General features: G+C 44.4%; 2 protein-coding genes across 3 annotated transcripts; both read left to right on the top strand.

The window, feature by feature from the left end:
- Nucleotides 1-216: 216 nt before the first annotated feature.
- LOC120404304 (acyl-coenzyme A thioesterase 1-like) lies at nucleotides 217-8,941 on the top strand. 2 transcript variants are annotated; one of them, XM_039536577.1, is made up of 4 exons: nucleotides 217-947; nucleotides 4,896-5,098; nucleotides 7,839-8,334; nucleotides 8,588-8,816. In XM_039536577.1, the coding sequence occupies exons 1-4, from the start codon at nucleotides 356-358 to the stop codon at nucleotides 8,692-8,694; spliced, it is 1,398 nt and encodes a 465-aa protein (XP_039392511.1). In that variant the 5' UTR covers nucleotides 217-355; the 3' UTR covers nucleotides 8,695-8,816. The 2 variants fall into 2 exon arrangements, with proteins under 2 accessions (XP_039392511.1, XP_039392510.1); XM_039536576.1 differs by having other exon boundaries at nucleotides 221-947; nucleotides 7,839-8,941.
- A 582-nt stretch (nucleotides 8,942-9,523) lies between these two features.
- LOC120404305 (acyl-coenzyme A thioesterase 5-like) lies at nucleotides 9,524-19,398 on the top strand. The gene is made up of 3 exons (XM_039536578.1): nucleotides 9,524-11,066; nucleotides 15,134-15,336; nucleotides 15,771-19,398. The coding sequence occupies exons 1-3, from the start codon at nucleotides 10,505-10,507 to the stop codon at nucleotides 16,344-16,346; spliced, it is 1,341 nt and encodes a 446-aa protein (XP_039392512.1). The 5' UTR covers nucleotides 9,524-10,504; the 3' UTR covers nucleotides 16,347-19,398.
- The last annotated feature ends 3,884 nt before the right edge of the window (nucleotides 19,399-23,282 follow it).

The following is a 23,282-nucleotide window of genomic DNA, read 5'->3' as shown; positions in this document are numbered from 1 at the left end:
CAAAACTTTTGACACATTTGGTAAAAGGAAAGAAAGAAAATAATGCAATGTAACTCAGAACAGATCAGAATGACATGGTACTACAACAACCGGAAGAGAAATAAACAACAGGTTTCAGAGCCAAGGGTGGCAGGGGGCCCAGTTGTAAAAGAAAGATCCCGTTGTGAGTGACCAACACAACTCCTCCTTCCTACTGGCTCTTTCGCAGCGTAGAGAGGAAGGAGGAGGGGCCGCCAGTGCTACACTAGAGCCAGTCCCCGCCTCCCCAGCACTCACCCAAGCGCACCCCCTGGGCGGAAGGTGGTCGGCGCGTCAGTTCCCCCGCGCGATGGGCGGGGCGGCCTGAACCCGCACGATGGCATTAGCCGCCCGGGGCAGGCTCCGCGGGGCTGGTACGTTGTGGGCGCAGACGCTGCTGCTCCAATCCCGCCACCGCTTGCTCAGGCGCAGCCCAGCCCGGGCACTAGGAGCCGCCGCCGCCTCCTCCATGGCGCCCAGTGTTCAGTTCTCGCCCGCCCAACGCAGCCTGTTCGATGAGCCGCTGGCCATCGCGGTGCAGGGGCTGTGCCCGCAACAGGCGGTCACTCTCCGCCTGTCTCTGCAGGACGAGGCGGGCGAGCTCTTCCAGTCCTGCGCCCGCTACCAGGCAGAGAGCAGCGGGGTGCTGGACCTCACCAGCTCCCCGGCGCTGCCGGGAGGCAGCTTCTCCGGCCTGGAGCCCATGGGGCTGCTCTGGTCCCTTCAGCCGCAGAAACCCTTCCGGCGGCTGGTGAAGCGGGATGTGCAGAGCCCCTTCTGCCTGGAGCTGGAGGTGTTCGAGGGCCACGGGCCCCTCCCCAGCCGGCTGCTGGCCAGGGGTGCCCACGAGCGGGGCTTCCTGCGGGACGGGGTGAGGAGGATCCTGGTGCGAGAGGGGAGGATCCGGGCCACACTCTTCCTGCCCCCTGGTGAGTAACCGGCTACTGCCCCTACGCCTCCCTCCTCGGGGCTTCCACCGGCAGCCGGGCAGGGCGCGGCCCCTCAGCCGGCTGAGTCGCGCGTTCCACAGGGCGTCGGGATTTCCCGCCTCATTTCCAGACTGAGTCCCTGCTGCTGAATGTTACACACAACCCTGCCCCGCGCCAAAAGCGACTGGCCCAGAACCATTCCAAAACGGGCTTCGCGTTAAAGTGCAGCCCCCCTCCCGCATCCAGAAGCAGAGCTCCCGCCTCGCTCCCGCAAAGCCTCATATAATGTCACTCCACTAGATCTCAGTCTTCCATTCCACATCAATATAAACACCACACACACAGGAGTTTTCAGCTTCCAAAATAAATCTTCATACACCCCAGGGCTCTCAGAGAGTAGCACAGTAACTGCCCTGTGGCCCACTGGAGCCCCTAACCTAGGGGACACACCCATCACTATAGTATCTAAGGACCAATGAGGTTGAGCCAAGGATGCAGTCCTCCAAACACCTTCATAACTTCACTCACTCCATACCGTGAGCATGGCTAACTCTACACAAAACAACGGGGAAGAGAGGTGGTGGTGGCGACAGCAGTAGTGGTCACCTTTATCCTGTGGGTTCTCACCTAAGATGTCGGAGACCCTGGTTCAGTTCACCCTTCTGTCTGATAAGGGATTTGAATGGGGATCTGTCATCTCTCTGAGTGTCCTAACCACTGACTATGGCAGAGGTCTTCAAAGTGTGGGACATTTACCTTTACTTGTGACTGTAACGTCTGAAGGGCGGGCACCAAGGAGGGCTGCCCCAGCCAGGCAGGATGTCCCAGCAGGGGACAGGAGGGGTGGAGAGAGAAAGAGGGCCCTCACACCCCAAAACCCACCCAAGGTCCCTAGGGGTGTGTGGAGAACAGTCTGGTGGGGTCTGGGCTAGCCCCCAGAGGGCGGGGAGGGAGCGCCACCCAGCTGTGTCCCTGGCTCCCATCCCCAGCTGCAGCTTCAGCCCCCTTAACCCTGTCCGGGTCCATCCTCCCCCACCTACTCCGAGCCATGGCCCTGCTCCTGGCCCCAGCTTCTGCGGGAGCACGGACAGGAGTAAGGTGGGGCATGACCCTCAAAAGTTTGGGGACTGCTGAACTATGGGATATTCTGATGCAGGTTGGTCTTAGTCTCTCTTGTCAAAGCCTTTAAATATTAATTGGTCCAGAGAGAGAATCATTCTATAGTCCAATGGTTAGGGCACTCCCCGGAGATGAGATAAAACTCCTGCTCCAGTCCCTTCACCTCGACAAGCAGAGAGAGGAATTGAACCAGGTTGTCCCACGTCCTGATGAGTATAATAACCACTGGGCTAACAGTTACAAGGGAGTCCACCTTCTCCTCCTCCCCTGTGCCATTTTGAGTGGAAGTAGGCAAGCATCCAAACTGCTTGCAAGAAAGAGGTTAGGCACCAGCATGGCCTAACTCCAAGAAAGGGGTTCCCAGCTGTGGAGGGCTAGTGGACATAGGCACCTAATTCCCTGAGAGGGGTTGTACTTAGGACACACACCTCTTGTCACATCTCCCATTGGCTAACTTATATGGCTTCCCTCCTTGTGTGCTGGCTTTTGAAGATTACTTTCTAAGGTTCCTGTCTCTCCTATTCATTGAGTCTAGGCACCTAACTCAAGCTTTGTGGATTTCAGTAACTTTTCAAAGTACTAAAAGATAGGGATTGCAACACCTAAGGCCCTTTGTGGATCCAGGCCTAACTGACTTTTCTGACCTGGACATAGTATGAAACAGCCATTATGGGGTTGGCTTGGCTCCTAAAGGTGTCTATGCTGAATCTCTTAAATCTGTCAGTTAACCTGAATGCTTTTGATCACAAACTGTCAATACATTTGCAGACTTTTGTAATGATTCTCAGGCTGCGTTCCTTACTCTCTGCAAGCCAAGTTCCGAAAGGGAAAATTGCTCATATGCTTGAGGGCTGTCACATGCGGGGAGGGGGACTCGAGCAAGAAGGATAATGAACTAAACAATGGAGCTGTTTGGGAGGTTAGCGAGGAAGTAGGGGCGATAAAGATGGTTGAGCTATGTCTTCAATAACTAGTTTTCTATATACACCTCTACCTCGATATAACGCGACCCGATATAACATGAATTTGGATATAACGCGGTAAAGCAGTGTTCCGGGGGGGAACGACTGCACACTCCGGTGGATCAAGGCAAGTTCAATATAATGTGGCGTCACCTATAACGTGATAAGATTTTTTGGCTCCCGAGGATGGCGTTATATCAAGGTAGAGGTGTGTTTACATCTCTTTTTGACTTGTTAGTTTGGTGAAGTATCTTAGGCCATGATTAACATAGACTCTGGCAAAGATGAGGGATGGACTGAAACTCAATCAAGCCAAGACAGTGCCAGAAATTATATTAGCAGCCTTGACTAGTGGGGTATGTTAACTCTTTATTTCTCAGATTCTTAACTTTGGGGCCTTTCTGAAGCCTACAGTTGCTCTTAATGTGCCTAAGGGATCAATGTTAGTCAAGTCCACTTTTTAATCATTTATACTTGACGAGAAGACTGCATCCTTTTCTTTCACATGCAGACCTCACCAGTGATATCCAGAAATTTATCTAACATCAAAATTTTCTGAATACAGGTCTTTCTGTGTAGGGCTGTACTTAATGGTTTGGATACGGAGTATATAAGATACCAACTCTTCCCATGTTGTACCATGGCCACTGCAGGAATGTGTTGTGACTTTGAATTTAATAATTTGAAATTGTCAAATAGGCTCAAATAGAATTATTTAATCAAAGATTAACAATCAGAGATTAGTACAGTACTACACAGAATACAGGAAGACATACTTTATCACCCCAAAGATGGTGAAGAGAAGAAAAGAAACTCCTTTTTGGAGGGAAAATACTTTCCCATGATTAATTGCACTATGTGTTCTGTTTTGACATTTTCATTGTACCTAATTACTTATGGGATTTCTTTTATGGTATCTTTAGGTTACTGGATCGATAAGCCAAAGGGAATTCTAATTTGGTCATTATTACTGAGAGCTGTGACAACCAGCAGTTCTTACTGAGTTTATAAATGTCTTTCAATGTATCCTTATTTAATCCATTACAGAAAACATGTGCAATAACAAATATCCCTTATCAATCATCCAGTTTTGTTTATAACATACTTCTGTAGACACTTTTAGTTGTTTGAGGGCTATTGTCTCTGGACATTCATTCATTTATAAATATATGTAGGGCTATAAATAGATACACAGAATAAAAAGGCATGTAATAGAATTAAGAGTGTTTAACATACAAAAATGATAAAAGTTAATATTTAATAACACATGAGGGACTCCAGCTAACACTCACCACCTGATTATAAAAGGAAGGTAACAACATGTTCTCAGTGAAGTCCAAGACTCTGAAACTTGTCTTCTGCCTTGGTGCACTAGATCTTAGATTTGATTATCTGCAGGACCCATTGCAAGAACCACCTGTTTCTAAGGCCTTCTCTAAGGATGGGGCAAGGTGGAGTCAAACTGAGAGACTGATGAAGGTTTAAAGGAATTGGAGACTTGTGTCTGTGATGCGGTTGAATTTTTTTTCTCTTTGTTAAATTTTGTTGAATAATAAAGATTTCTGGTACCTAAATCATAAGATAGATATGTAGGGGAAATTGCAAACAATAATGGCTTGTCAAATAATCCTTGGTTTCTTCAGTAATTGCAAGAATATGTATTATTATCCAGACTGGCACATGGCATAGTAGGTTTTCTATTCTAATCTCTGAAGTATTTAGTAGTTTATGGAGAGCCTAGTGAACCTTAATCTTGTAGTTTTTCTTAAAAATCATTTTAGAGTAAGGTAGGTCCAAATGGTTTGAAATTTGGAATGTAAAGGAAGAATTTTGAGCTAATTGCATCCCTTTATTTGGTCTCCTACAGAAGATGGTCCCTTTCCTGGAATCATTGACATATATGGTACTGGAGGGGGACTTCCTGAATATAGGGCAAGCCTGCTGGCCAATCATGGCTTTGCCACACTGGCTCTGGCTTACTATAGCTATGAAGATCTCCCCAAAGATATGAAGGAATTCCATCTAGAGTATTTTGAGGAAGCTGTGAACTATATGTTGCAACACTCACAGGTCAGTTTATTCATGGGTGTTCCCATGATACAGGGATCTCTCATCATAAGGCTGTTGTAAAGCAATATTTGATACACAGCTGCTGTGCTTAAAATCTCATCTCTATCAAAGTCCATTGTAAACAACTTGTATTGGTAATCTTCTATGACTGGTCCATTTGAGCTTTGCATTTTAGCTGGTACCATTTCCTGGGTGGTGTCTTACTGACACCCCACATACACATTATTATCAAATTCTACTGAAGTTGTGTCTGTTTTCGTTTTGAGGGCTGTTGCCGGAGATTCTCGAGCTTTCAAGAGCGGGGGTTGTTTTATTTTTTCTGTAGATTGGCCATGACAGAGTATTTTTATGCATGGCAAGCTTCTGTGATCCACAGCTCAAGGAAGTCCACAAATACCATGTTATTGCCTCTTAGTTTAAGAAGATGTTATGGTCACTACTAAATGTTAAAATTTTGTATTCTGGGACTGCATTTGTTTCCAGTACCTGGTGATGGATATTTTGAGGCCTTGTCTTTGTACAATTTATAATAGCCACAACCACTAGATCCACTCTAATCTACCCAAAAGTCTATTGGTAAAATCCCCTTTCTCTCCCACCATACTGAGCACAGGATGCCCCACCCTCTTTGAAGGCTGTCAGTGCCTCCCTCCCCCATTATATTTTATATCATGTTAAAGTTCCATGCCCTTCATCCTTTGATGGCCCTGCATAATTTTACCCCTACTTCCAGTTCTTTGAAGCCAGTGGAGTTGCAGCTAGTGGTGAAACAGGTGGTGAAGGAGAGTAATCTTAGTAAACTATAGCACAGTCTTTAGTTAAATGTTCATTTGAGTGTCTTACACTTGATGAGCACTCTGGAATCATTATGGAATTAGCCAACCCGGTTAAAATATTTGTAAAGGATTTCATCTATCTCCAAAATCATGTTGTTTTTTACTGTAATGAATTTGCATTTATAAATGGGAAACTATATAGGAAAGTACACTGGAAGCACCAGTCACAGTTCCATAGTTATGGTTGAGTATTTTGCACTAAAAGCAGGGATTCAACTACCAGTATTTGAAGATTACAGTGTATCCTTCCCAAAATTACAGCACTTATTCTTTGAGTAAATTCTTATAAATTTCTTTCTTTACAAGTACATTGTAAGTAGTTTGAGATAAAAAAATAATTAAAATGGGCCCTTTTAAGAATTCTTTTTCTATGACCAGTTATCTTAATAGAATAATGTGGACTCTTCAAACTTTCTGAATAGTTAAAACTCACTGAAATTTTGTGCATCAGCTACAGTGGAAGAAACATCCTCGGGATTAATGTTAATTTTTAGCATTATTATTAACTGAACATTTCTCCTTCAACGGCAGTAAAATAATAATGATGTTCTACATAGAATTGCATGAAGAACTGGCCTCTTTCAAAATAGCTGCCCTCTCTCATTTTCCCAGTGAGAGTGAAGCCAAGCTGCTTTCACATTGTTTTCCACCCTGGACAGCATTCTCCTAAGCAGCTGAGAAAGGAGGGGGCGGGAGGGAAGGCCAACCAATCAGCAAAGCAAAAACGGCCAACCAATTGGAGTGGAGGGAAAAAAAGCCAATCTGTGCCAGCGTCCCCTGGAAGAAGGTGCCTAGGGCAACTGCCCCTCTTACCTACCCCTAGAACCGGTCATGGGTGGCTTCTACCAACGACCAGTATGAAGGAGGACAAATTGAATGTACAGAATCTTTAAAAATTGGTTTACTCTCATCTGGGGCTGCAAACTCAATTGTACACTAATTATAATTGTATGGTTATTGTATTGCATCAATATAGGCTGGAGTTAAAGTTGTTTGGGTGCCTTAACTGTGTTTTACTATATCTTAATATGTTTGGATTTCTTTAAGTAGAACACTAATTCTGAATTTCCTGGGCTTGAAATACTTGGTGTGAGGTAATTAGTGTGACAACAAGCCATCTTACTTGACACCAGGATTCAACTGGAGACCTCCAGAGTTCTAAGCACAAATCTATCTACTGAGTGAGCAAAAGAGCCAGGTTCCATAGCTGGGAGTTGTAAACAACTTGCATCCTCTTTCCCTTAGGCACAGTGGAGGAAGTATAACACACATGTCCAGTGGGTACAACAGCATTGCTGAAATGCTTTTTCTTTAAAATACCAATACATACTCAATCTTAACACCAGTTTATCATAGTTTCTATCTGGGAATTAATATTCAGTACAGATGTCCTCCTCTTCCCCTAACACACTAGATCTGAAAACAACCTAGAATACAGCTGTTTTAAAATGTGTATATCTGTTTGCAAGGTTTTGTTTTTTTGTTGTTGAGAGTAAGCTCAAACCCAGCTAAAATGCAAGGGACCCCCTCGGTGAGTTATAATTAGAAGTGAGGTCGAAGCCATTCCTCAAGCTGTGATCTCATAAACTATGCAGAGTTGGACTGAGCTAATACATGGATGGAAGAATTAAAGGAAAATCTAGGCTACTACAGGAAAGATTATTGCTGATTCAGTAAGTGGCTTTTCTCCTAGGAGTTATCTGTAATACCATCAATTCGCAATGTAAAAACAGTCACTCTACCCTACTCCAGATGTGGCAGCATTCACTAGAGGGTGAATAGATTTCTATTAAGTTCATACAGTTACCAGAGTTTGAGCCCTTTAATCCATTTGGATCTCTGTAGAAATGTGAGATTATTAATTTCCATTCAGTGCTAATGAACTCTCTTTCTCTCCCACTCAGGTTAAAGGTCCTGGAATTGGGTTACTTGGAATCTCCAAAGGTGGTGACCTATGTATCTCCATGGCTTCCTTCTTAAAAGGCATTACTGCCACGGTCACCATCAATGGCTCTGTGGCCAATGTGGCTGCAGTGCTTCATTACAAGGATATCACCATTCCACCTCTTGGCATCAATCAGAAGCGCATCAAGATTGACAAATCTGGGATTGCAGATATTGTGGATGTCTTGAATAACCCACTAGAGGGGCCTGACCGTCAAAGCTTTATCCCACTGGAGAAGGCTGAGGGGCACTTCCTGTTCATTGTTGGCAAAGATGATCATAACTGGAAGAGTGAATTCTTTGCCACTGAAGCCTCCAATCGTTTGCAGGCTCATGGGAAGGAAAAGCCTGAGATAGTCTGTTACCCTGGAGCAGGGCATTATATTGAACCCCCCTTTTACCCAATGTGCTCAGCCTCAATGCACCTGTTGGTTGGCAGCCCTGTGATCTGGGGAGGTGAGCCCAAAGCTCATTCTGTGGCACAAGTGGATGCTTGGCAGAAAATCCAAGCCTTCTTCCACAAACACCTCAGTGGTAAACAATGTGTAAGAGGCAATCTGTGACACATCTAGCTATAAGGGGCATTTTACAGATAAAATTACTAGTTAAAGTTTACTTGGGTAAAAGAATCTTTCAGTGAGTATGAAAGGGAATTTGAGTGAATAAATCTTTAAGCTGAATTTTTTTGTTCCTCCTCTCCACTGCCCAGGTTGCTGCTGGACCTTAGAGGACCAGAGGGTTTTCTGTTTTCTCAGCCCATGGGACATGACCCACTTGCAAGTCACACCCCACCAGTTGAGGATTAGTGCACAGTAGAGCCTACTGTGGGGGGATTTAGCCATTACATATGATTCTCATTCTAGTCTCATGGCTCGAATTATAAGCAACTGAATTGAAATATCATCTATTACTTCTGAATTAAATTTACCTAAACTGTTTGTTGGTTTGATAAGTTTCAAGATCCAGTGCCTTTTAAAATCCAAGCTAAAATTGATTAACTGTAAGACCAGCTCAGTGTTTTATGGAGATTTTTTTTCATTATCATTAAAATTAAATAAATACATATTTGAGGATTTTTGTGCTGTTGTACTATAGGAAGTGCTGGCAGCGACACAGGTTAAGGTTGCCTAACATATTCCATTATAAGGCCCTATATTCAACTGATTGTAACTTTGCCAGACTTAAACTGTTTGGACTGAAATTTTCTGTGCTAGTCATCTGCCTCAGTCTGATTTTGTTTCAGCAAAAATGGGTCAGCCATTTTCAAGAAAGAGTAGGGAAATTTTTGGTTTTCCTGTGTTTAAAATATTACAACTACTTTATTGAGAAGTTGTAGTGCCTCAGGGGTTTGGAGCAGGGACTCAAAATTTGGCAGGTGGATCACTTTAGTATCATGTTGATTTGTAAAAATCTGCCCAATTTAGATAAATTATAAACCCCTAGAAATTGAAGTTTGCACATGCTCATTAGAGGTTTGTTAGAGGCTGACAGTATTAATCTTTAAAGATTCTCTCTGCAATGAGCACACCCCTTCCCCATACAGCTCCTCCTGCTGACCAGACTGAGCATGATCCATTCCACGATTACATAGGCTGAGCAGGACTTTTCCTGAAATTGCTCCTCCTGCCTGCTGTAGCACTAAACACCAGTACAGAGAGCAGGGAGTTTTGCTCCTTTGATCTCAGTGACACCCCCCACCCCCACCCCCCGCTGGAGCCTTGGCTGGGTAGAGGGAAAGGAAGGTGCAGCCTGAGTTGCTCTAATGCGGAGGGATGAGAAGAGAACACAATCTGTGGGAGGAAATGGAAGCAGGGGAGATAGAAATATAAGGGGCCAGGCTCGGGGAGATGGAGCAGAAGGGTCTATAACCACTAGAGATACTGTTAATGGCTTTCAGGAGCTTCCTCACAGTGCCCTACCCTGACAATACAATCAATTGAAGTGCTGCTGCTGAGGACGAGATGCTGCCAACACAAGGAGCTAATACTGTGCACACACAAATGATGTAATAACTGTGGCAGCTGTATACTGACCTCTCTTAGGTCAACATAATCTTGTAGCCGTGACCTGAGGGGGTGGGGGGTTGCTTTAGCAGTGCTTAATTTGCAATGAAATATATGCAGGGTCTCCATTTTTTTTCTTTAATTTCGGACGTGGCAAGCCTGGAGGTACCAGAGCTATGAAATGTCAAGCCTAGCGGTGGCTGGGCTCAGCGTGGGCACAAATTAACACTGTTCCTAAGCTCCTAGCAGCTGTGGAGGTGGTCGGTTACTCGGGACGCCTGGCTGGGAGCGATTTTTCCCCTTCTCGTTTTTAACCTCCCCCCGAAGATCTTCCCGCCCCGTCCGGCGGCTTATCTAGGCTGCGGCTTCACCCCGTCTTCTCCTTCTCACTCCAGGGGCTGGGCGCGGGCGCGCCCCCCCTCCGCCCCCAGCTGCAGGAAGCGGCTTCCCTGGAAGAGCCTCTGCTACGGAGGCGGCGCTGTGTCTCTGCGATCGATTGAGGCCGCCTTGAGGTCTCCCGGCCCGGCCGCAGCGAGGCAGGCGCTGGCGCGTAGTGCCCGGCTCCGGGCCCCCGTGGCTGGTAGCGCGGAGAGGGGCGGCGAGCGGGGTTGCCCTTGTCCGCCATGTGGCGAGTGGCCACAGCCAGGGCCTGGGCCGCCTGCTTGCGGCCTCCCAGACAGTACCGGCCCCCGGGGCCGCGCTCCGGCAGCAGGGGGGCAGCGACCGTGGCCGTGGAGCCCGCGGCGGGGCTGGCGGACGAGCCGGTGGCGACCAAGGTGCTGGGGCTCGCCCCGGGGCAGCGAGTGACGCTGAGGGGACTCGTGGCGAACGAGCAGGGCTGCCTCTTCGACTCCTGCGCCCACTACCTGGCGGACAGCCGCGGGGAGGTGGATCTGTCCAGGGACGCCTCCCAGGGAGGGGACTACACTGGGGTGGAGCCCATGGGGCTGTTCTGGAGCCTCTCCCCTGCCCGCATGGAGAGACCCTACCAGAGGCTCGTGCCGAAGCAGATTAAGACCCCCATGAAGGTGGAGGTGTTAGTCCACCAAGGGCACAGTCCTCCTGGCACCATCCCGGGGCAGGTCCTAGCCAAGGCCAATGTGGAGAGATGGTTCACTGCCCCCGGTGTGCGAAGGATTAGGCTGAAAGAGGGCAGCGTGAGAGGCAGCTTGTTCCTACCCTCGGGTGAGTGAAGGGAAGCTCTGCCTTTTGTGGGCTGAGGCATTGAATCTCCGGCGGCTTCCCTTTTCTTACGTGTAAAGTGGGATGATGACAATCACTCGCCTCGGTAAAGGGCTTTGACATCCACTGACAGAAAGGCGCTTCTACGTGCGAAGTGTTGTTATGCAAAGTACTATCTCATCTGATTAGTGTGGCTGTGGGAGAGTGAAAGCATATTTTTCCTGACTCAGAGTTCAATAGAGGTTTATAAGATTGGGCCTTTCATTATGTAAAAATAGTCTAGAAATTGCTCTGAAGCCTTTATGGTTATTTAAAAAAGCTGATTTAAATAATTGGATGACATGATATAAGTGCAAAATATAATTTATCTGAGGACAATCACACAGGATTTCTGTTTGCACAAAACAGGACTGTAAAATAGTCCATGTCCTCACACACACACCGTGCAGCAATAGTTTACCTTTTATTTTTTTTAAGTTCACAATAAGATGAATGCTGAAAATGAAAAGGACTAACCTGTGATATATATTAGTATAAATAATCCTGCTGTGTATCTTAGATGTTTATTATAACAGTGGTAAAAGCAAAAGATGACAATTTATTAATGCATAACGGAGCAAGAGAAAGGCAGTTGTTATGGAGTGATGAGCTGATCGATCTGCATCTGGGATTCCCCATAACTCTGAAGTAAGGTAAAGTGTGGTGGAGTTCCCAAAATTTGTAGGAGGGTGATTGAATTAGTGAGAAGTCATGTTTTCTTCTTAACTGGAGATAGTTATGGGCCCATTTCTTTTACCATGCTAATCAGGGGAAAATCCCCCATGCATTCCAGCGGGAGTAGGATTGTGCCCTATCTCTTCATTAAATGCATATAAATATGCAGGCCATCTGAAGAGATTATAGCAAATACATGCATTTTATACTATAAAGGAAGTATTTTGCTAGATTGAGGCCTAGATCATGATCTCTGGTTAATTTAGAGGGTGATCCAAGGTCCATTGAAATCAGCAGAAAGACTCAGATTGATCTGAATGGACTTTGGAGGCCCTTAGTCAGCACGCTCGATTCATCAATTGAAACCAGGGTATTTTGCTAAGAGCCACATCCACTTTACAGGCATGCACAGGGTTTCCACTGAACTTAGTGGTAGCCACAAGTCTGCAACCTCGAACTAAATTTGTCTCTTTAAACATTCCTGTTTTGTGATGCTACCATATGTAGCCTAGATAGTACTTTTGCTTGAATTATAATATACCCTCAGTCACAAGCAGTGGCAATGGAGTATCTTATTCATATACTCAGACCTTCAAGAGTTTCCAAAATGTATAATACAAAAACTTTTAATGCATCTAAAATGTTTTACTATATCCTTCATCTTCCCTCCCAATAGGAACAGTCTGTTATATTTCACAAGACACACTTCATCTTTAACTTCTGTTTTTATTACATTTGTCATTAGTACCATTATGGAATAGGAAAAATCTTGCATTTAACACTTGCTCACAGAAGCAGAGGCAAAATGTTTGCCAGCCCTCCTGAAAACTACATCCAAATGTACAGGTTTACTATTCTATTTTGATTCCTCATTTTCTGCACCCAGATGGAGCAAGGAGGTCAGATACACATTTTATAAAAAGGTCTGCGTCTCTTGCAATTTGTCCTGCTGTCGTCAATGGTAGGGTATAATTCATTAAAGCCCCAATTTTGCCCATTGCAATCATGATTTTTTTTTTTTTTGCCATTGAATTAAATTTGAGCAAGATCAGGACCTAAGATTCTTGTTTTTTTCCTGTATTTTCTGCAGTCTGTATGTGGTAAATTGGCAATTCTTTCTCTAACTGAAGAAGAGCTATATGTTTCTTTGCTGCTATCAATAAAACTGGAGATAAATATATTTTGTTTTGAGTTGTGTTCCATTCAGTTTGGTACACAACCCAGTCTACTGACACTTATCAGGGCCAAAGCAGATTCCATCTGCAACCTGTGCTTTCTTTAAAGACATCCATGGCCAAGATTTTCATAAATTGATGCCTGAATTTAGGCTCCTAATTCCATACTTAAATACCTATATGAGGGCTTGTCTACACAGGCAAATTGACTGACACAGTTCCCTGTGAGGACACCATTATGGAATAATAGTCATTTTATTCCAGAATAATTAGTGTGTATCCAAATCAGTGTAATAATTTTGGAATCAAAATACTTTTCTTCTGGAATAGAGTGGCCACACAGGGAGCTATACTGGAATAGCTATTCTGGTCAATTTCCCTAAGTGGCCTGACTTTCAAAAGAACTGAGCACTCAGAAACTCCCATTAAAGTTACAGTAAAATTAATGTTTGAGTCAGAGAGCTGCTTTGTGCTCAGCATTTCAGAAAGTCAGGACGTTTATATAGGCCTCAGGAGCCTCAGTTATGGCTCCCATTTATGAAAATCTTGGCCTGTAATTTTGGGCCAGAAGCTATGTAAATTTGCCGTCATCCTGCTGCATTCCTCTCATGCAACCTAAAAAAAAATGTCCCTTTTGGTTAGAAGCCACCTACAACTTAGAAGCTTAAAAAAAAAAAGCTATTAAGGCTTCTGTGATTACCCATGGCTTGCACTGTGAGAATTCCAGAAGAGTTGGACAGAATACATTACCTTAAAATGAATTAGACTTCTGTTAGGCGACTAACTTTACTAGCAAGAGACTACTATAAAACATAGCGGGGAGGCTCAAGGGGAAACATCTGTAGAGCAGTAGCTGTTTATGTTTGAGTCCTCATTCTTCAAGCAGTATCAGGGTGAAATTGACATACTAGTCTGTTTCACAGCTGCTCAAAGGGCTGATAGCAGCAATGAAACTGCTCAGTGATTTCCATTTCAATCTGCTGCTTTTATGAATAACTTTATTGCTGAGGAAAAGTGAGAACTGTTAGAATCACAGATGCTGGAAATGAAAAAGAGAACTAGCTCATCTAGTCCAGCCCTTGCACTGCCTGATTTTTCCTTACAATATATTTTCAGTGCTTGTCTAATTTTAAATGTTCTAAGCAATGGAGCTTCACTGTTCAGTAGTCTAATGAATCTTGCTCTGCGCTTCCATTTCCAAAATTCCTTAAGAGCCAAGAGGTCTTTTCTTCCATCAGTGCATTATGTTATGATGCATTCACATGAGAATAGACCTGTTCCCTCTCTCAACTGTAGATCATTGCAGCAACCTGGATTTGAATGGATCAACCATGCTATTTGATGGCCAGTCAGAAAAATACAAAGATAGCTTGTGCTTCTCACAGATCCAGGGGACAGTATTCTCAAACCCTAGGCCAAAGTCTAAACTAGGGGTCGGCAACCTTTCAGAAGTGGTGTGCCGAGTCTTCATTTATTCACTCTAATTTAAGGTTTAGTATGCCAATAATACATTTGAATGTTTTCAGATGGTCTCTATAAGTCTATAACTAAACTATTGTATGTAAAGTAAATAAGGTTTTTAAAATGTTTAAGAAGCTTCATTTAAAATTAAATTAAAATGCAGAGCCCCCTGGATCAGTGGCCAGGACCCGGGCAGTGTGAGTGCCACTGAAAATCAGCTTGTGTGCCACCTTTGGCACACGTGCCATAGGTTGCCTACCCCTGGTCTAAACTCATCAGGTATCCACTCTCTACGATGCTAGCAACATGACTAGAAAATAAATGCATACCATTATGCAGTAATTGTGACCCAGATCCACAAAGGCATTCAAGCTCCTAACTTCCATTGATTGCCTAAATACTTTTGAGGATCTGGGCCAACGAGACTGGCTGCAACAACACATTGGCATAGCATATGAGCTGCTTCTTCAGGATGAGAAGGCAAAGCCTTTGGAAAGCACATTTGGGTGCAGTTAAAAAGTATGTTTACTTGTTTGAGCAGGTGTACCATATAGCTGAAATGGGAAATATCACTAGTACTAATAATATCTTGCCAGTGGAAAGGTAATAAAAAGTTTTCTATTAATTGTGCTACTGTATTTTGCATCAGGATGTACTTTAATATATTCCCTCTAATATCTTGGCCTGATAATATTATTGTTCTTTTTCTCATTTTTGTAGGGGACGGCCCCTTTCCAGGAGTGATTGACATGTTTGGTGATGAAGGTGGATTGATTGAGTTCAGATCCAGTCTCCTAGCCACCCGTGGCTTTGCTGCTCTTTCTCTGCCCTATTTTGACTTTGAGGACCTGCCCTCTGTCATGAAGGATTTGCACCTCGAATACTTTGAGGAGGCAGCTAGATTTCTACAGCGTCACCCAAAGGTGAGTGTAATGAGAAATTCCTGTAGACATTTGTTTGGATGTGGGGATTGGAGCGAAGATTCATCAACAGTTCTGTGTTGGTAGCAATGTGTGTCGGGGGGGGGAAGAACAATAGTACATTAATTTCCACGGTACTCTAGGAAATAATAATTTCTGCTGGCCAGGTCTGAATGGTTATACCCTAGAGTGCAAGAATTCACAATATTTTACCTGAGTTGGCACCTTTTGTGTTCTCTGAAAAATCGGACACAAACAGGGGAAACAGGATTATGATCCTGGTCTGCATTAACAGTTCCCATTTGTAATTTTCCAACAGGAACTTAATTTTGTACAGTGTTCCTGGAAGAATCCACTCTAAACATATTTGATGTCAGTCTCATCAATGCATGTGCTTCTCTTTGCCGCCACTCCTTTCTCCCTCTTTTTATCTGCAGGTGAAAGGGCCAGGGATTGGAGTAATCGGGACAGGGAAAGGGGCAGAACTGGCATTTTCCATGATTACTTTCCTGCCACAGGTGGTGGCTGCTGTCTGTATCTCTGGCTGTAGCTCCAATACAGTCGCTGCTCTTCACTATGGTGAGCTGACTCTGCCTGGGCTGCGCTTTGACATGAGCAAAATCAGCATTTCTGAGACAGGTGTGTTTGATATTTTTGACGCTCTGGATGACCCAATGGATCCAGCTAATTCCCACTGCCTCATCCCCATAGAAGCAGCAGAAGGTCATTTTCTCTTGGTGGTAGGAGAAGATGATCGCAATTGGAAGAGCTCTTTATTTGCCAAGATGGCAATTGAGCGCCTGCGCCAACATGGGAAGGACAACTTTAAACTCTTGAGTTATCCAGGAGCAGGCCACCGAATCGATCCACCCTTTTTGCCATTTTGCTCAGTAGCCCTGGACTGTGTCCTAGGGTTGCCCATTCTGGGTGGTGGAGAGAGAAGAGCCCATGCCCATGCACAGGAACACTCCTGGGGGAAGATCCAGGAGTTTCTGCACTTACATTTGGGATGAACATCTCACTACCTGAAAGCTGACACTAAATTGCAAGGAGCTGAGAGATGAGCCACCTAAGGGAGTAGAGGACTGGAGGGATGGACTTAGAAAGATGGAAAAGTTAAATATGCATTTCTTAATCAAATGACAACTCAGTGGCAGGTGTAAACATGGAGATGGGTGAGGATTGGTTTAAAGTGGTGGAAGGGGCTATAACTAGGAGTATTGAGGAGAAATGGAATAATGGAAAACTTCAGGGTTCATGTTAGTAAAAGTTTCCTGATGCCAAGATCACTTTAGACTGGGAAATAATCACCCAAGGAAGGTGGTAGAAGTCCCCTCGCTTACAGCATGTAAAGGAGCCAGCAACCTGGCCAGGCCTGCAGAGAATGGCAGTCGAGGAGACTGACCTGCACCTAGTGGAATGATGGCAGCCCAAGATAAGATTTTGAAACAGCCATGCCCTGTGAGCTGGACATGTTTGGCTCACCCTTTGGGACTTGAATCCAGCTAGTTCAGCCCAGATGTCATCCACTAGATGTGTCCCCACAGAGCACTCTATTTTAAAGCTGTAACTGTTTGCTCTGCCTGCTTTGGAAATCTTTTCTATTTCAATTTTATCTGGGGTGCATACCTGGATACGTGTGTCTAACATCTTGATGTTGGTTATCAGCTTTCAGCAAGCACAGCCAATGGCTCCTTACACAGCCAATTGGTTGCAGAGAAGAAAGATGAAGTGTTTTCAGTGCCTGCTAGTGAGAGGGGTAGTGCCAGAATGATTTACTAGTTGGGTATTCAAGAGGGACTCATCTCTATCCGTGGTGTCATAGGCTCTAATAGTTGGCTAGTGGATATTACAGTTCCACTGGATAGCTTGATTAAATGCAGTTTTGTTACATGCATTGATATATTTTCTTCTTTCTTCCTGCAGTTCAGTCTTCTAACTGCCTGTTTTTAAAGTAGTAATGACTGTTGTTAAATGAGGGATGTGAGGAAGCCAGTTTTTTAAATTGCCTAGTAATGGATAGTGGCCGTCAGTAGCCATTGGATATTGAATGGCTGATACTGATAACCACTGTTGAGGGGAGCGGAGGAGCAGATGGATGATTTGAAATGATGGAGGGAGCCTGGCCAACAGAAGGCAGTAGAGTCATATGTTAAATAGCTGTCGTAAACAGGGTCCTGCTTAAGTATCAGACAATCAAAAATGAAAAAATCCTAGGATAATTCTCCTGTACCTGCCCAGGAATGAGGGAGCAATTGTGCCCACACCTGCCAGGGGATTGTTTGATTAATTTTAGGCTAGTGCCTCCCCACTTGCCTGCATATGAGGCCTGCCCCCTCCCCTCATCTTCAGGGAAAGGAATTACAATTTCTTCTTTAATATTTCAGACCTCAGCTAGTCCTCTGAAATAGTGGTAGTGCTGGAAGTCTGGCTCCCAAGTGCCACTGCCAGCACAATTCCCTTTCCAGGGTCCCTGTTATCAGAGCAGCTTAAAAGAGCTGCCCAAGAGGAAATGGAGCTTTGGCTTGTGACCTTGACTTTTATATAGTGTTATGGAAACTCCCTTTCCTTTTTTGGTCTGCTGTCAGCATGCTGGTGCTTGGTTATGGTTGAATGGGTGTTGCAGAGGGCTTTGGTGCCTAAACCTTCCCTGAAAATAAGTAACAGTAGCACAGGCCTGCAGCCAGCTCTGATAAGCACAGTAGTGCTTCCTGCACTTATGTTACTTCCTCTTCACCAAAGCTACTCCAGGTTGTGACCAGAGGAGGAGAGGTTATCCACTGGTTTCCCGTGTCTGCACTTTCTAACCCCCCTTCTCACATGTACCTCCACCAATTGGAGCCAGATGCCTGATTGCCTTAGGTTGGGTAGTGCTTCCTGCCAGCCTGTTTTGTTGCCCACTGCATCTCCATGGTGTCATCTTACCTATGCAGATCCACTACTGCAAGTTCCTGGGACAGGTTTCTAAAATCCAGTGCAATTCTAGTCAAACTGGGCCAGTTAGAGGTACAAGTCCGATCAAACTTCTGGGTTCATGTATAAATAGATTCTGAATGTAGGTATTGTTAGATTTCTCTAATTTTAAATGAATATCACATTTTTCATTCATTATCAAAAAGCCAGTCAACAGTTGTAAAAAAAAAAAGTGGTTTAAAATGTCCTCACTTTATTCATAAAGCAAAATCCTTTAAAATTTCATTTTAAATTTTAAAAACAGTAATTGGGCAGGAAAACCAAATATTAAAACATTTAATATTGTGTAGAAATTAGGCTGCTGCTTTATTTTTTTTTAAATTGTTCAGATTTTTCAAAGGGGAGAAGGAAAAAACCTAAAAGCACTTAATACTGCAATTTGATTGTGTAAATACATCTCACACTCAGAAGATACCAATAACCAAAGAACACACACAATGATCTGTAGCAAATTGGTTGTTTATACAATTAAATTTTATTAATTTACAAAAACTCACAATCTAAAATGAATTTTGTTTACACTGCAGATGGAATACCATTATAAACATACAGTATGCCTTAAAACAGAGTGCCTGGTTATGGTCATATTTAACACCTTATTTTTAGGCCCTGAGTCTACATTCTTTACTCAGGAAAAACTCCCAACGAATTTCAGTGGAAGTAGTGTCTGAGTAACAAATGCATGATCAGGGATTTTAGGATCCCTAGATCAAGGTAAATTAATATTGGAGTTGCAGAATTGTTTCAGAATCTCATTATGTGCAAGAGTGGCTATGGTTCAACCCTTTCATTAGGTTGATAATGCCATAAGTATCCTGCTTCAGCTCTGCTGAAGTTAGTGGCCAAATTCCTATTGACTTCAAAAGGGAGCAAAATCAATCCCAAGGTGTCATATCAACTCAGCTGATGGTTATGCAGTCTGACAAATAAACTACATTGATCCAAATAAGGAGGTTTGTTCAACAAATTACTAGTGATTTGTTCATTTGCAAGTGGGATGATGGAGCTTGTTTGTGTCAACTGACTTTATTTGCAATATTTTATCTTTTTGCCTGTTTTCATGAATAGCTTACAATAAATTTCTAAAATGTGTTGCTAAAGTGTTTTCTTCTTTTAAAACAAAGGTTTGTGGGGAGGAGGAAGTGAAGGTATTCTGCCCATGAACCTATACCAAATATGTTTCTGCTAAAATGGTCAGCAGTGAAATAGTTAAATGATATGAATTTTATCCCCATGAGGCTCCAGAGATGAATGAGGCAGTTCATACTTCTTGGAGCTTCTGCATCTCTCGTCAGTCTCCAGCCCAAGATAACACTGCCTCAGTTACAGTTCTATTCCCTTTCGCAGAGATTTCCTACTTTCCAGATCCTTCCAAACTTACACAAATCCATCTTGCTTTCTGCCTCAGAAGATTCTGGGGGATCCAAGCAAAGGTCCCTAGTTTCTGTACTACTTCATCTATGTTACAATGGTTGATTTTTATTGAGATGAGCTTTACTCGTCAGTTTAAGATATCCGTTTACTGTTAGATGTCTCTCAGTGCAGTTCATGTTCAAAGCACTTGAAAGTATTACCATATTAACCACTAGAGACGCTGAACTTGCATGACAATAGGGTACTCTAACCTATATACTTTTGAAGTGATGACATGCAGAGGGAATGTCACCAAACCATCAAATTCTGCTGAAGCAAAAGAGCTGAAGTAGGAGACTTGCATGCCTCCCCCATAGAGAAACCAAAAGTCACTTTCCGAGGTACCAGCATTGATAAGGATCCCATGTAGGCACCATTTGTTTAGAGCAAGTGCATGGGGCTGTAATATGCTGTGTGCCTGAATGAGTCAGTCTGTCACGGGCAGCACATGTATTACCAGACAGAGAGCCCTGTCCTCTCATTTCTACCCACTTTAAGACGCAGCACCTGAAACTGCTGCCAACCCAACAGCCATATCTGCCAGCATCCTGTCTTGGCCACTAGACATGGTAGTGATGTCAGCCAAGCTGGGTAGGGCATCACTAGCCTGTGCCCCAGAGCAGCTGCAAGTGGCAAAGTGAAGGGGACCCAGCAAAGTGCACAGGGCCTATCAGGATGGGCAGACAGCAGCCATCTGACATCCACTGCACACTCACCACAGAGCGCAGTGGATGAGAACTGGAAAGACAATACCTGGTATTCCACAACACGCTGTGCACGTACAGTGAGTGATGCCAAGTCTCACAAGAAAAAAAAAAAGCAGCACTACATTTCAGAACAAGCCCAACCCATTTCAGAGGAGGTGTTTTTATACAAATTCCATGGGTTGGGTTTTTTTAGTAATCATAAGTCCACATAAATGTATGTAACCCTTCTCCAGGTGGAGTCGGCAGCGATCAGGACCAGGTTCAATATCTAGGAGTTTTCTTCAAGCCCCCACCCAGTACCTGGCACAATTACATGCTGTGAGCTGCCGCTCCTGATGCTGTGTTACCTTGGGCTGGAGACAGACAAGAGAGATGCAAAAGCTTAAACAAAGTAAACTAACTGGAGAAGTAGCAAAAAGAAAATGCTCTAAACTCTCCCTTACATTAATATGAACTGTAATCAGTTAAAATAGGCAAACAATTTTCAGAAAATGAGATTTTTTTTAAGTTCATAATGCCCCTTTAAATTTGTGTTGGTTAAAAAATAAAAATAAAACTCTTCTCTTTGGAATACTAATAAGTATGAACGTGAATCTTCTGTGTTATCTTAACTAACAGGGAGATTTGTGAAAGACGGGTGTGTGTGTGTCTGCCTGTGTTTAACCAGGTATGCTATGGCAAGGAAGATTACATCTGACCTTGAGATTGTGGAAATAGCTGTTTGTGCAGAAAAGCAGTTTATAAGCAGAAGGAATTTCTGAATGTCCATCTAATATCTCAAATGAATGTGGAATTAGATGACGCACAGGAAGAACTCACTACTCAGGAAAATATTTCTTTAGAGCAGATTAAAGTTAATAATCACATTAAAGACCTAACTGAGGAAGGGAAGGGCAGATTTTTTTGTGGGTGATGGAATGCTGACAAGTAAAGCTTGTGCAAGCGGGCCAGAATAAAATAGAAATAATTTGCTTAAAGTAGCTCAGTATGATGAACCACTGTTTGTGGTAAACAGCTGTTTATCTGTTGAGGGAGACACTGGCCTTGGCTACACTTGAGAGTTACAGCGCAATAAAGCCACCAACGGCGCTGTAACTCACTCACCGTCCACACTGGCAAGGCACATACAGCACTGTATCTCTGTGGCTACAGCGCTACCTGTACTCCACCTCCCCGAGAGGAATAAAGAGTATTGCACTGCTGCTGCTGCTCTGGGGCACCAGTGTAAACAGGGAATCATCTTAGTACGCTGTGACCTCTAGAAGCTTCCCATAATCCTTTTAAGTGAAGGTTCTGCTCTTTGTTTTGTTGTGAACTCGGGGAGCTGCTTATCAAAAAAACAAACACAGCTCCTGTTTGCTGTGAATGAGCAGAGGCAGGGGGGGCTCCCTTTGGAACACCCACAGCTAGTGTTTGCTTGAAGAAAGGGGGAGGGAGGGGGCTTGAGGAGAGAAGCCGCAGGGGGGGAGTCCATTTCGGCAGCAGCTGCTTATCTGGTCTGTGAGGAAACAAACAAACAGCTGCTGTTTGCTTTCAGTGAGAGAGGGGTGGGGGAGGGGGTCAGAACTTGCAAGGCAGGGTGCTGACACAGTGTTGGCTCCAAAAATCCACACTCTCTCTCCCCCATGCTCCCTGTTACACTCCACCCCACCCCTTTTGAAAAGCATGTTGCAGCCACTTGAACGCTGGGATAGCTGCCCATAATGCACCACTCCCAATGCCGCTGCAGATGCTGCAAATGTGGCCATGACAGTGTACTGGTAGCTTTCAGTGTGGACAGACTGCAGCGCTTTCCCTACTCAGCTGTACGAAGACAGGTTTAACTCTCAGCGCTGTACAGCTGCAAGTGTAGCCGTACCCACTGTCTCCAATTGTCTGTCTGTTGGGAGTGGCAACTTGCCTGTTAAGGAAGCCTTCCCACTCTCCCAGTATTTATGTCTGTAGTCAACCAGGGGTGCTGGGATAAGGGAGAGAAAGGCAAAGAACATTTAAGGAGCGTAGGCAGCTTCGTCTAATCAACAATTTGGGAAGGCAAGGTTAGTGAAACAGGAGTATCTCTTGTTGTCAGATGCTACCAGTGTGGTGCTCCGCTCTGTTCAATGTTGATATCAATCAGCTGCGTGCATGTGTTCCCTCTGTGTGCTGCCCCAGCTCTGCGCAGATAGCTGACACAGCAGATCCCAAGAGAACCCCCAATGACCACAGACTCTAGTAAGGTACGAAGGCATGTTGGCCAGGTTTATTGTCGAAGAGAAACACAGTCTCCAGCACCTGGGCAAACTAAGTCTAAGGTGCTGATTGACAGTACATATGTGCCCCCTGGCAATGGACTCAACTCAGTCAGTGGCGGAACTTTCCACTGCCCCCTAGGCTGGACAAAGACATCCACTCAGGGATGCATTCTTATACAGAGGTACAAACAAGTTACACATCACTCCTGACGTACTGAGGTGCAACCCCTCTACGTAGTAAGGTGCCGCCTCTCACATCACTCCTGACGTACTGAGGTGCAACCCCTCTACGTAGTAAGGTGCCGCCTCTCACCTGGTACATGTTGGTTTGAACAAAACAACTCTATCCATCATATTACCCTTTTGGCCCTGTCATTGGGATGGGTCAGCCTGTTCCTTGTTATCTGTGTGGAGTGTACAAGTATGCGAATGTTCTGATATCTGGTGTCTAGTACCTTTTAGGTATGTCTCTTTTTGCAGTATCAGCCCTTTCCTTGCCAGCTTCTGTGAGCAGGGCTCACAGCTTAACTTTGCTTTATGTTAGCAAAGTCTTGACCATTACTTTAGTTCAGGCCTCAGGCCTCATACTGGGCCTCTGATAAGGGATTATGTTTCAGGGCCTCAT

Source organism: Mauremys reevesii, linkage group 4 (assembly GCF_016161935.1).
Source record: "Mauremys reevesii isolate NIE-2019 linkage group 4, ASM1616193v1, whole genome shotgun sequence".
NCBI lineage: Eukaryota > Metazoa > Chordata > Testudines > Geoemydidae > Mauremys > Mauremys reevesii.
The sequence above is the reverse complement of the archived record's forward strand: the minus strand, read 5'-3'. Positions and strand labels throughout refer to the sequence as shown.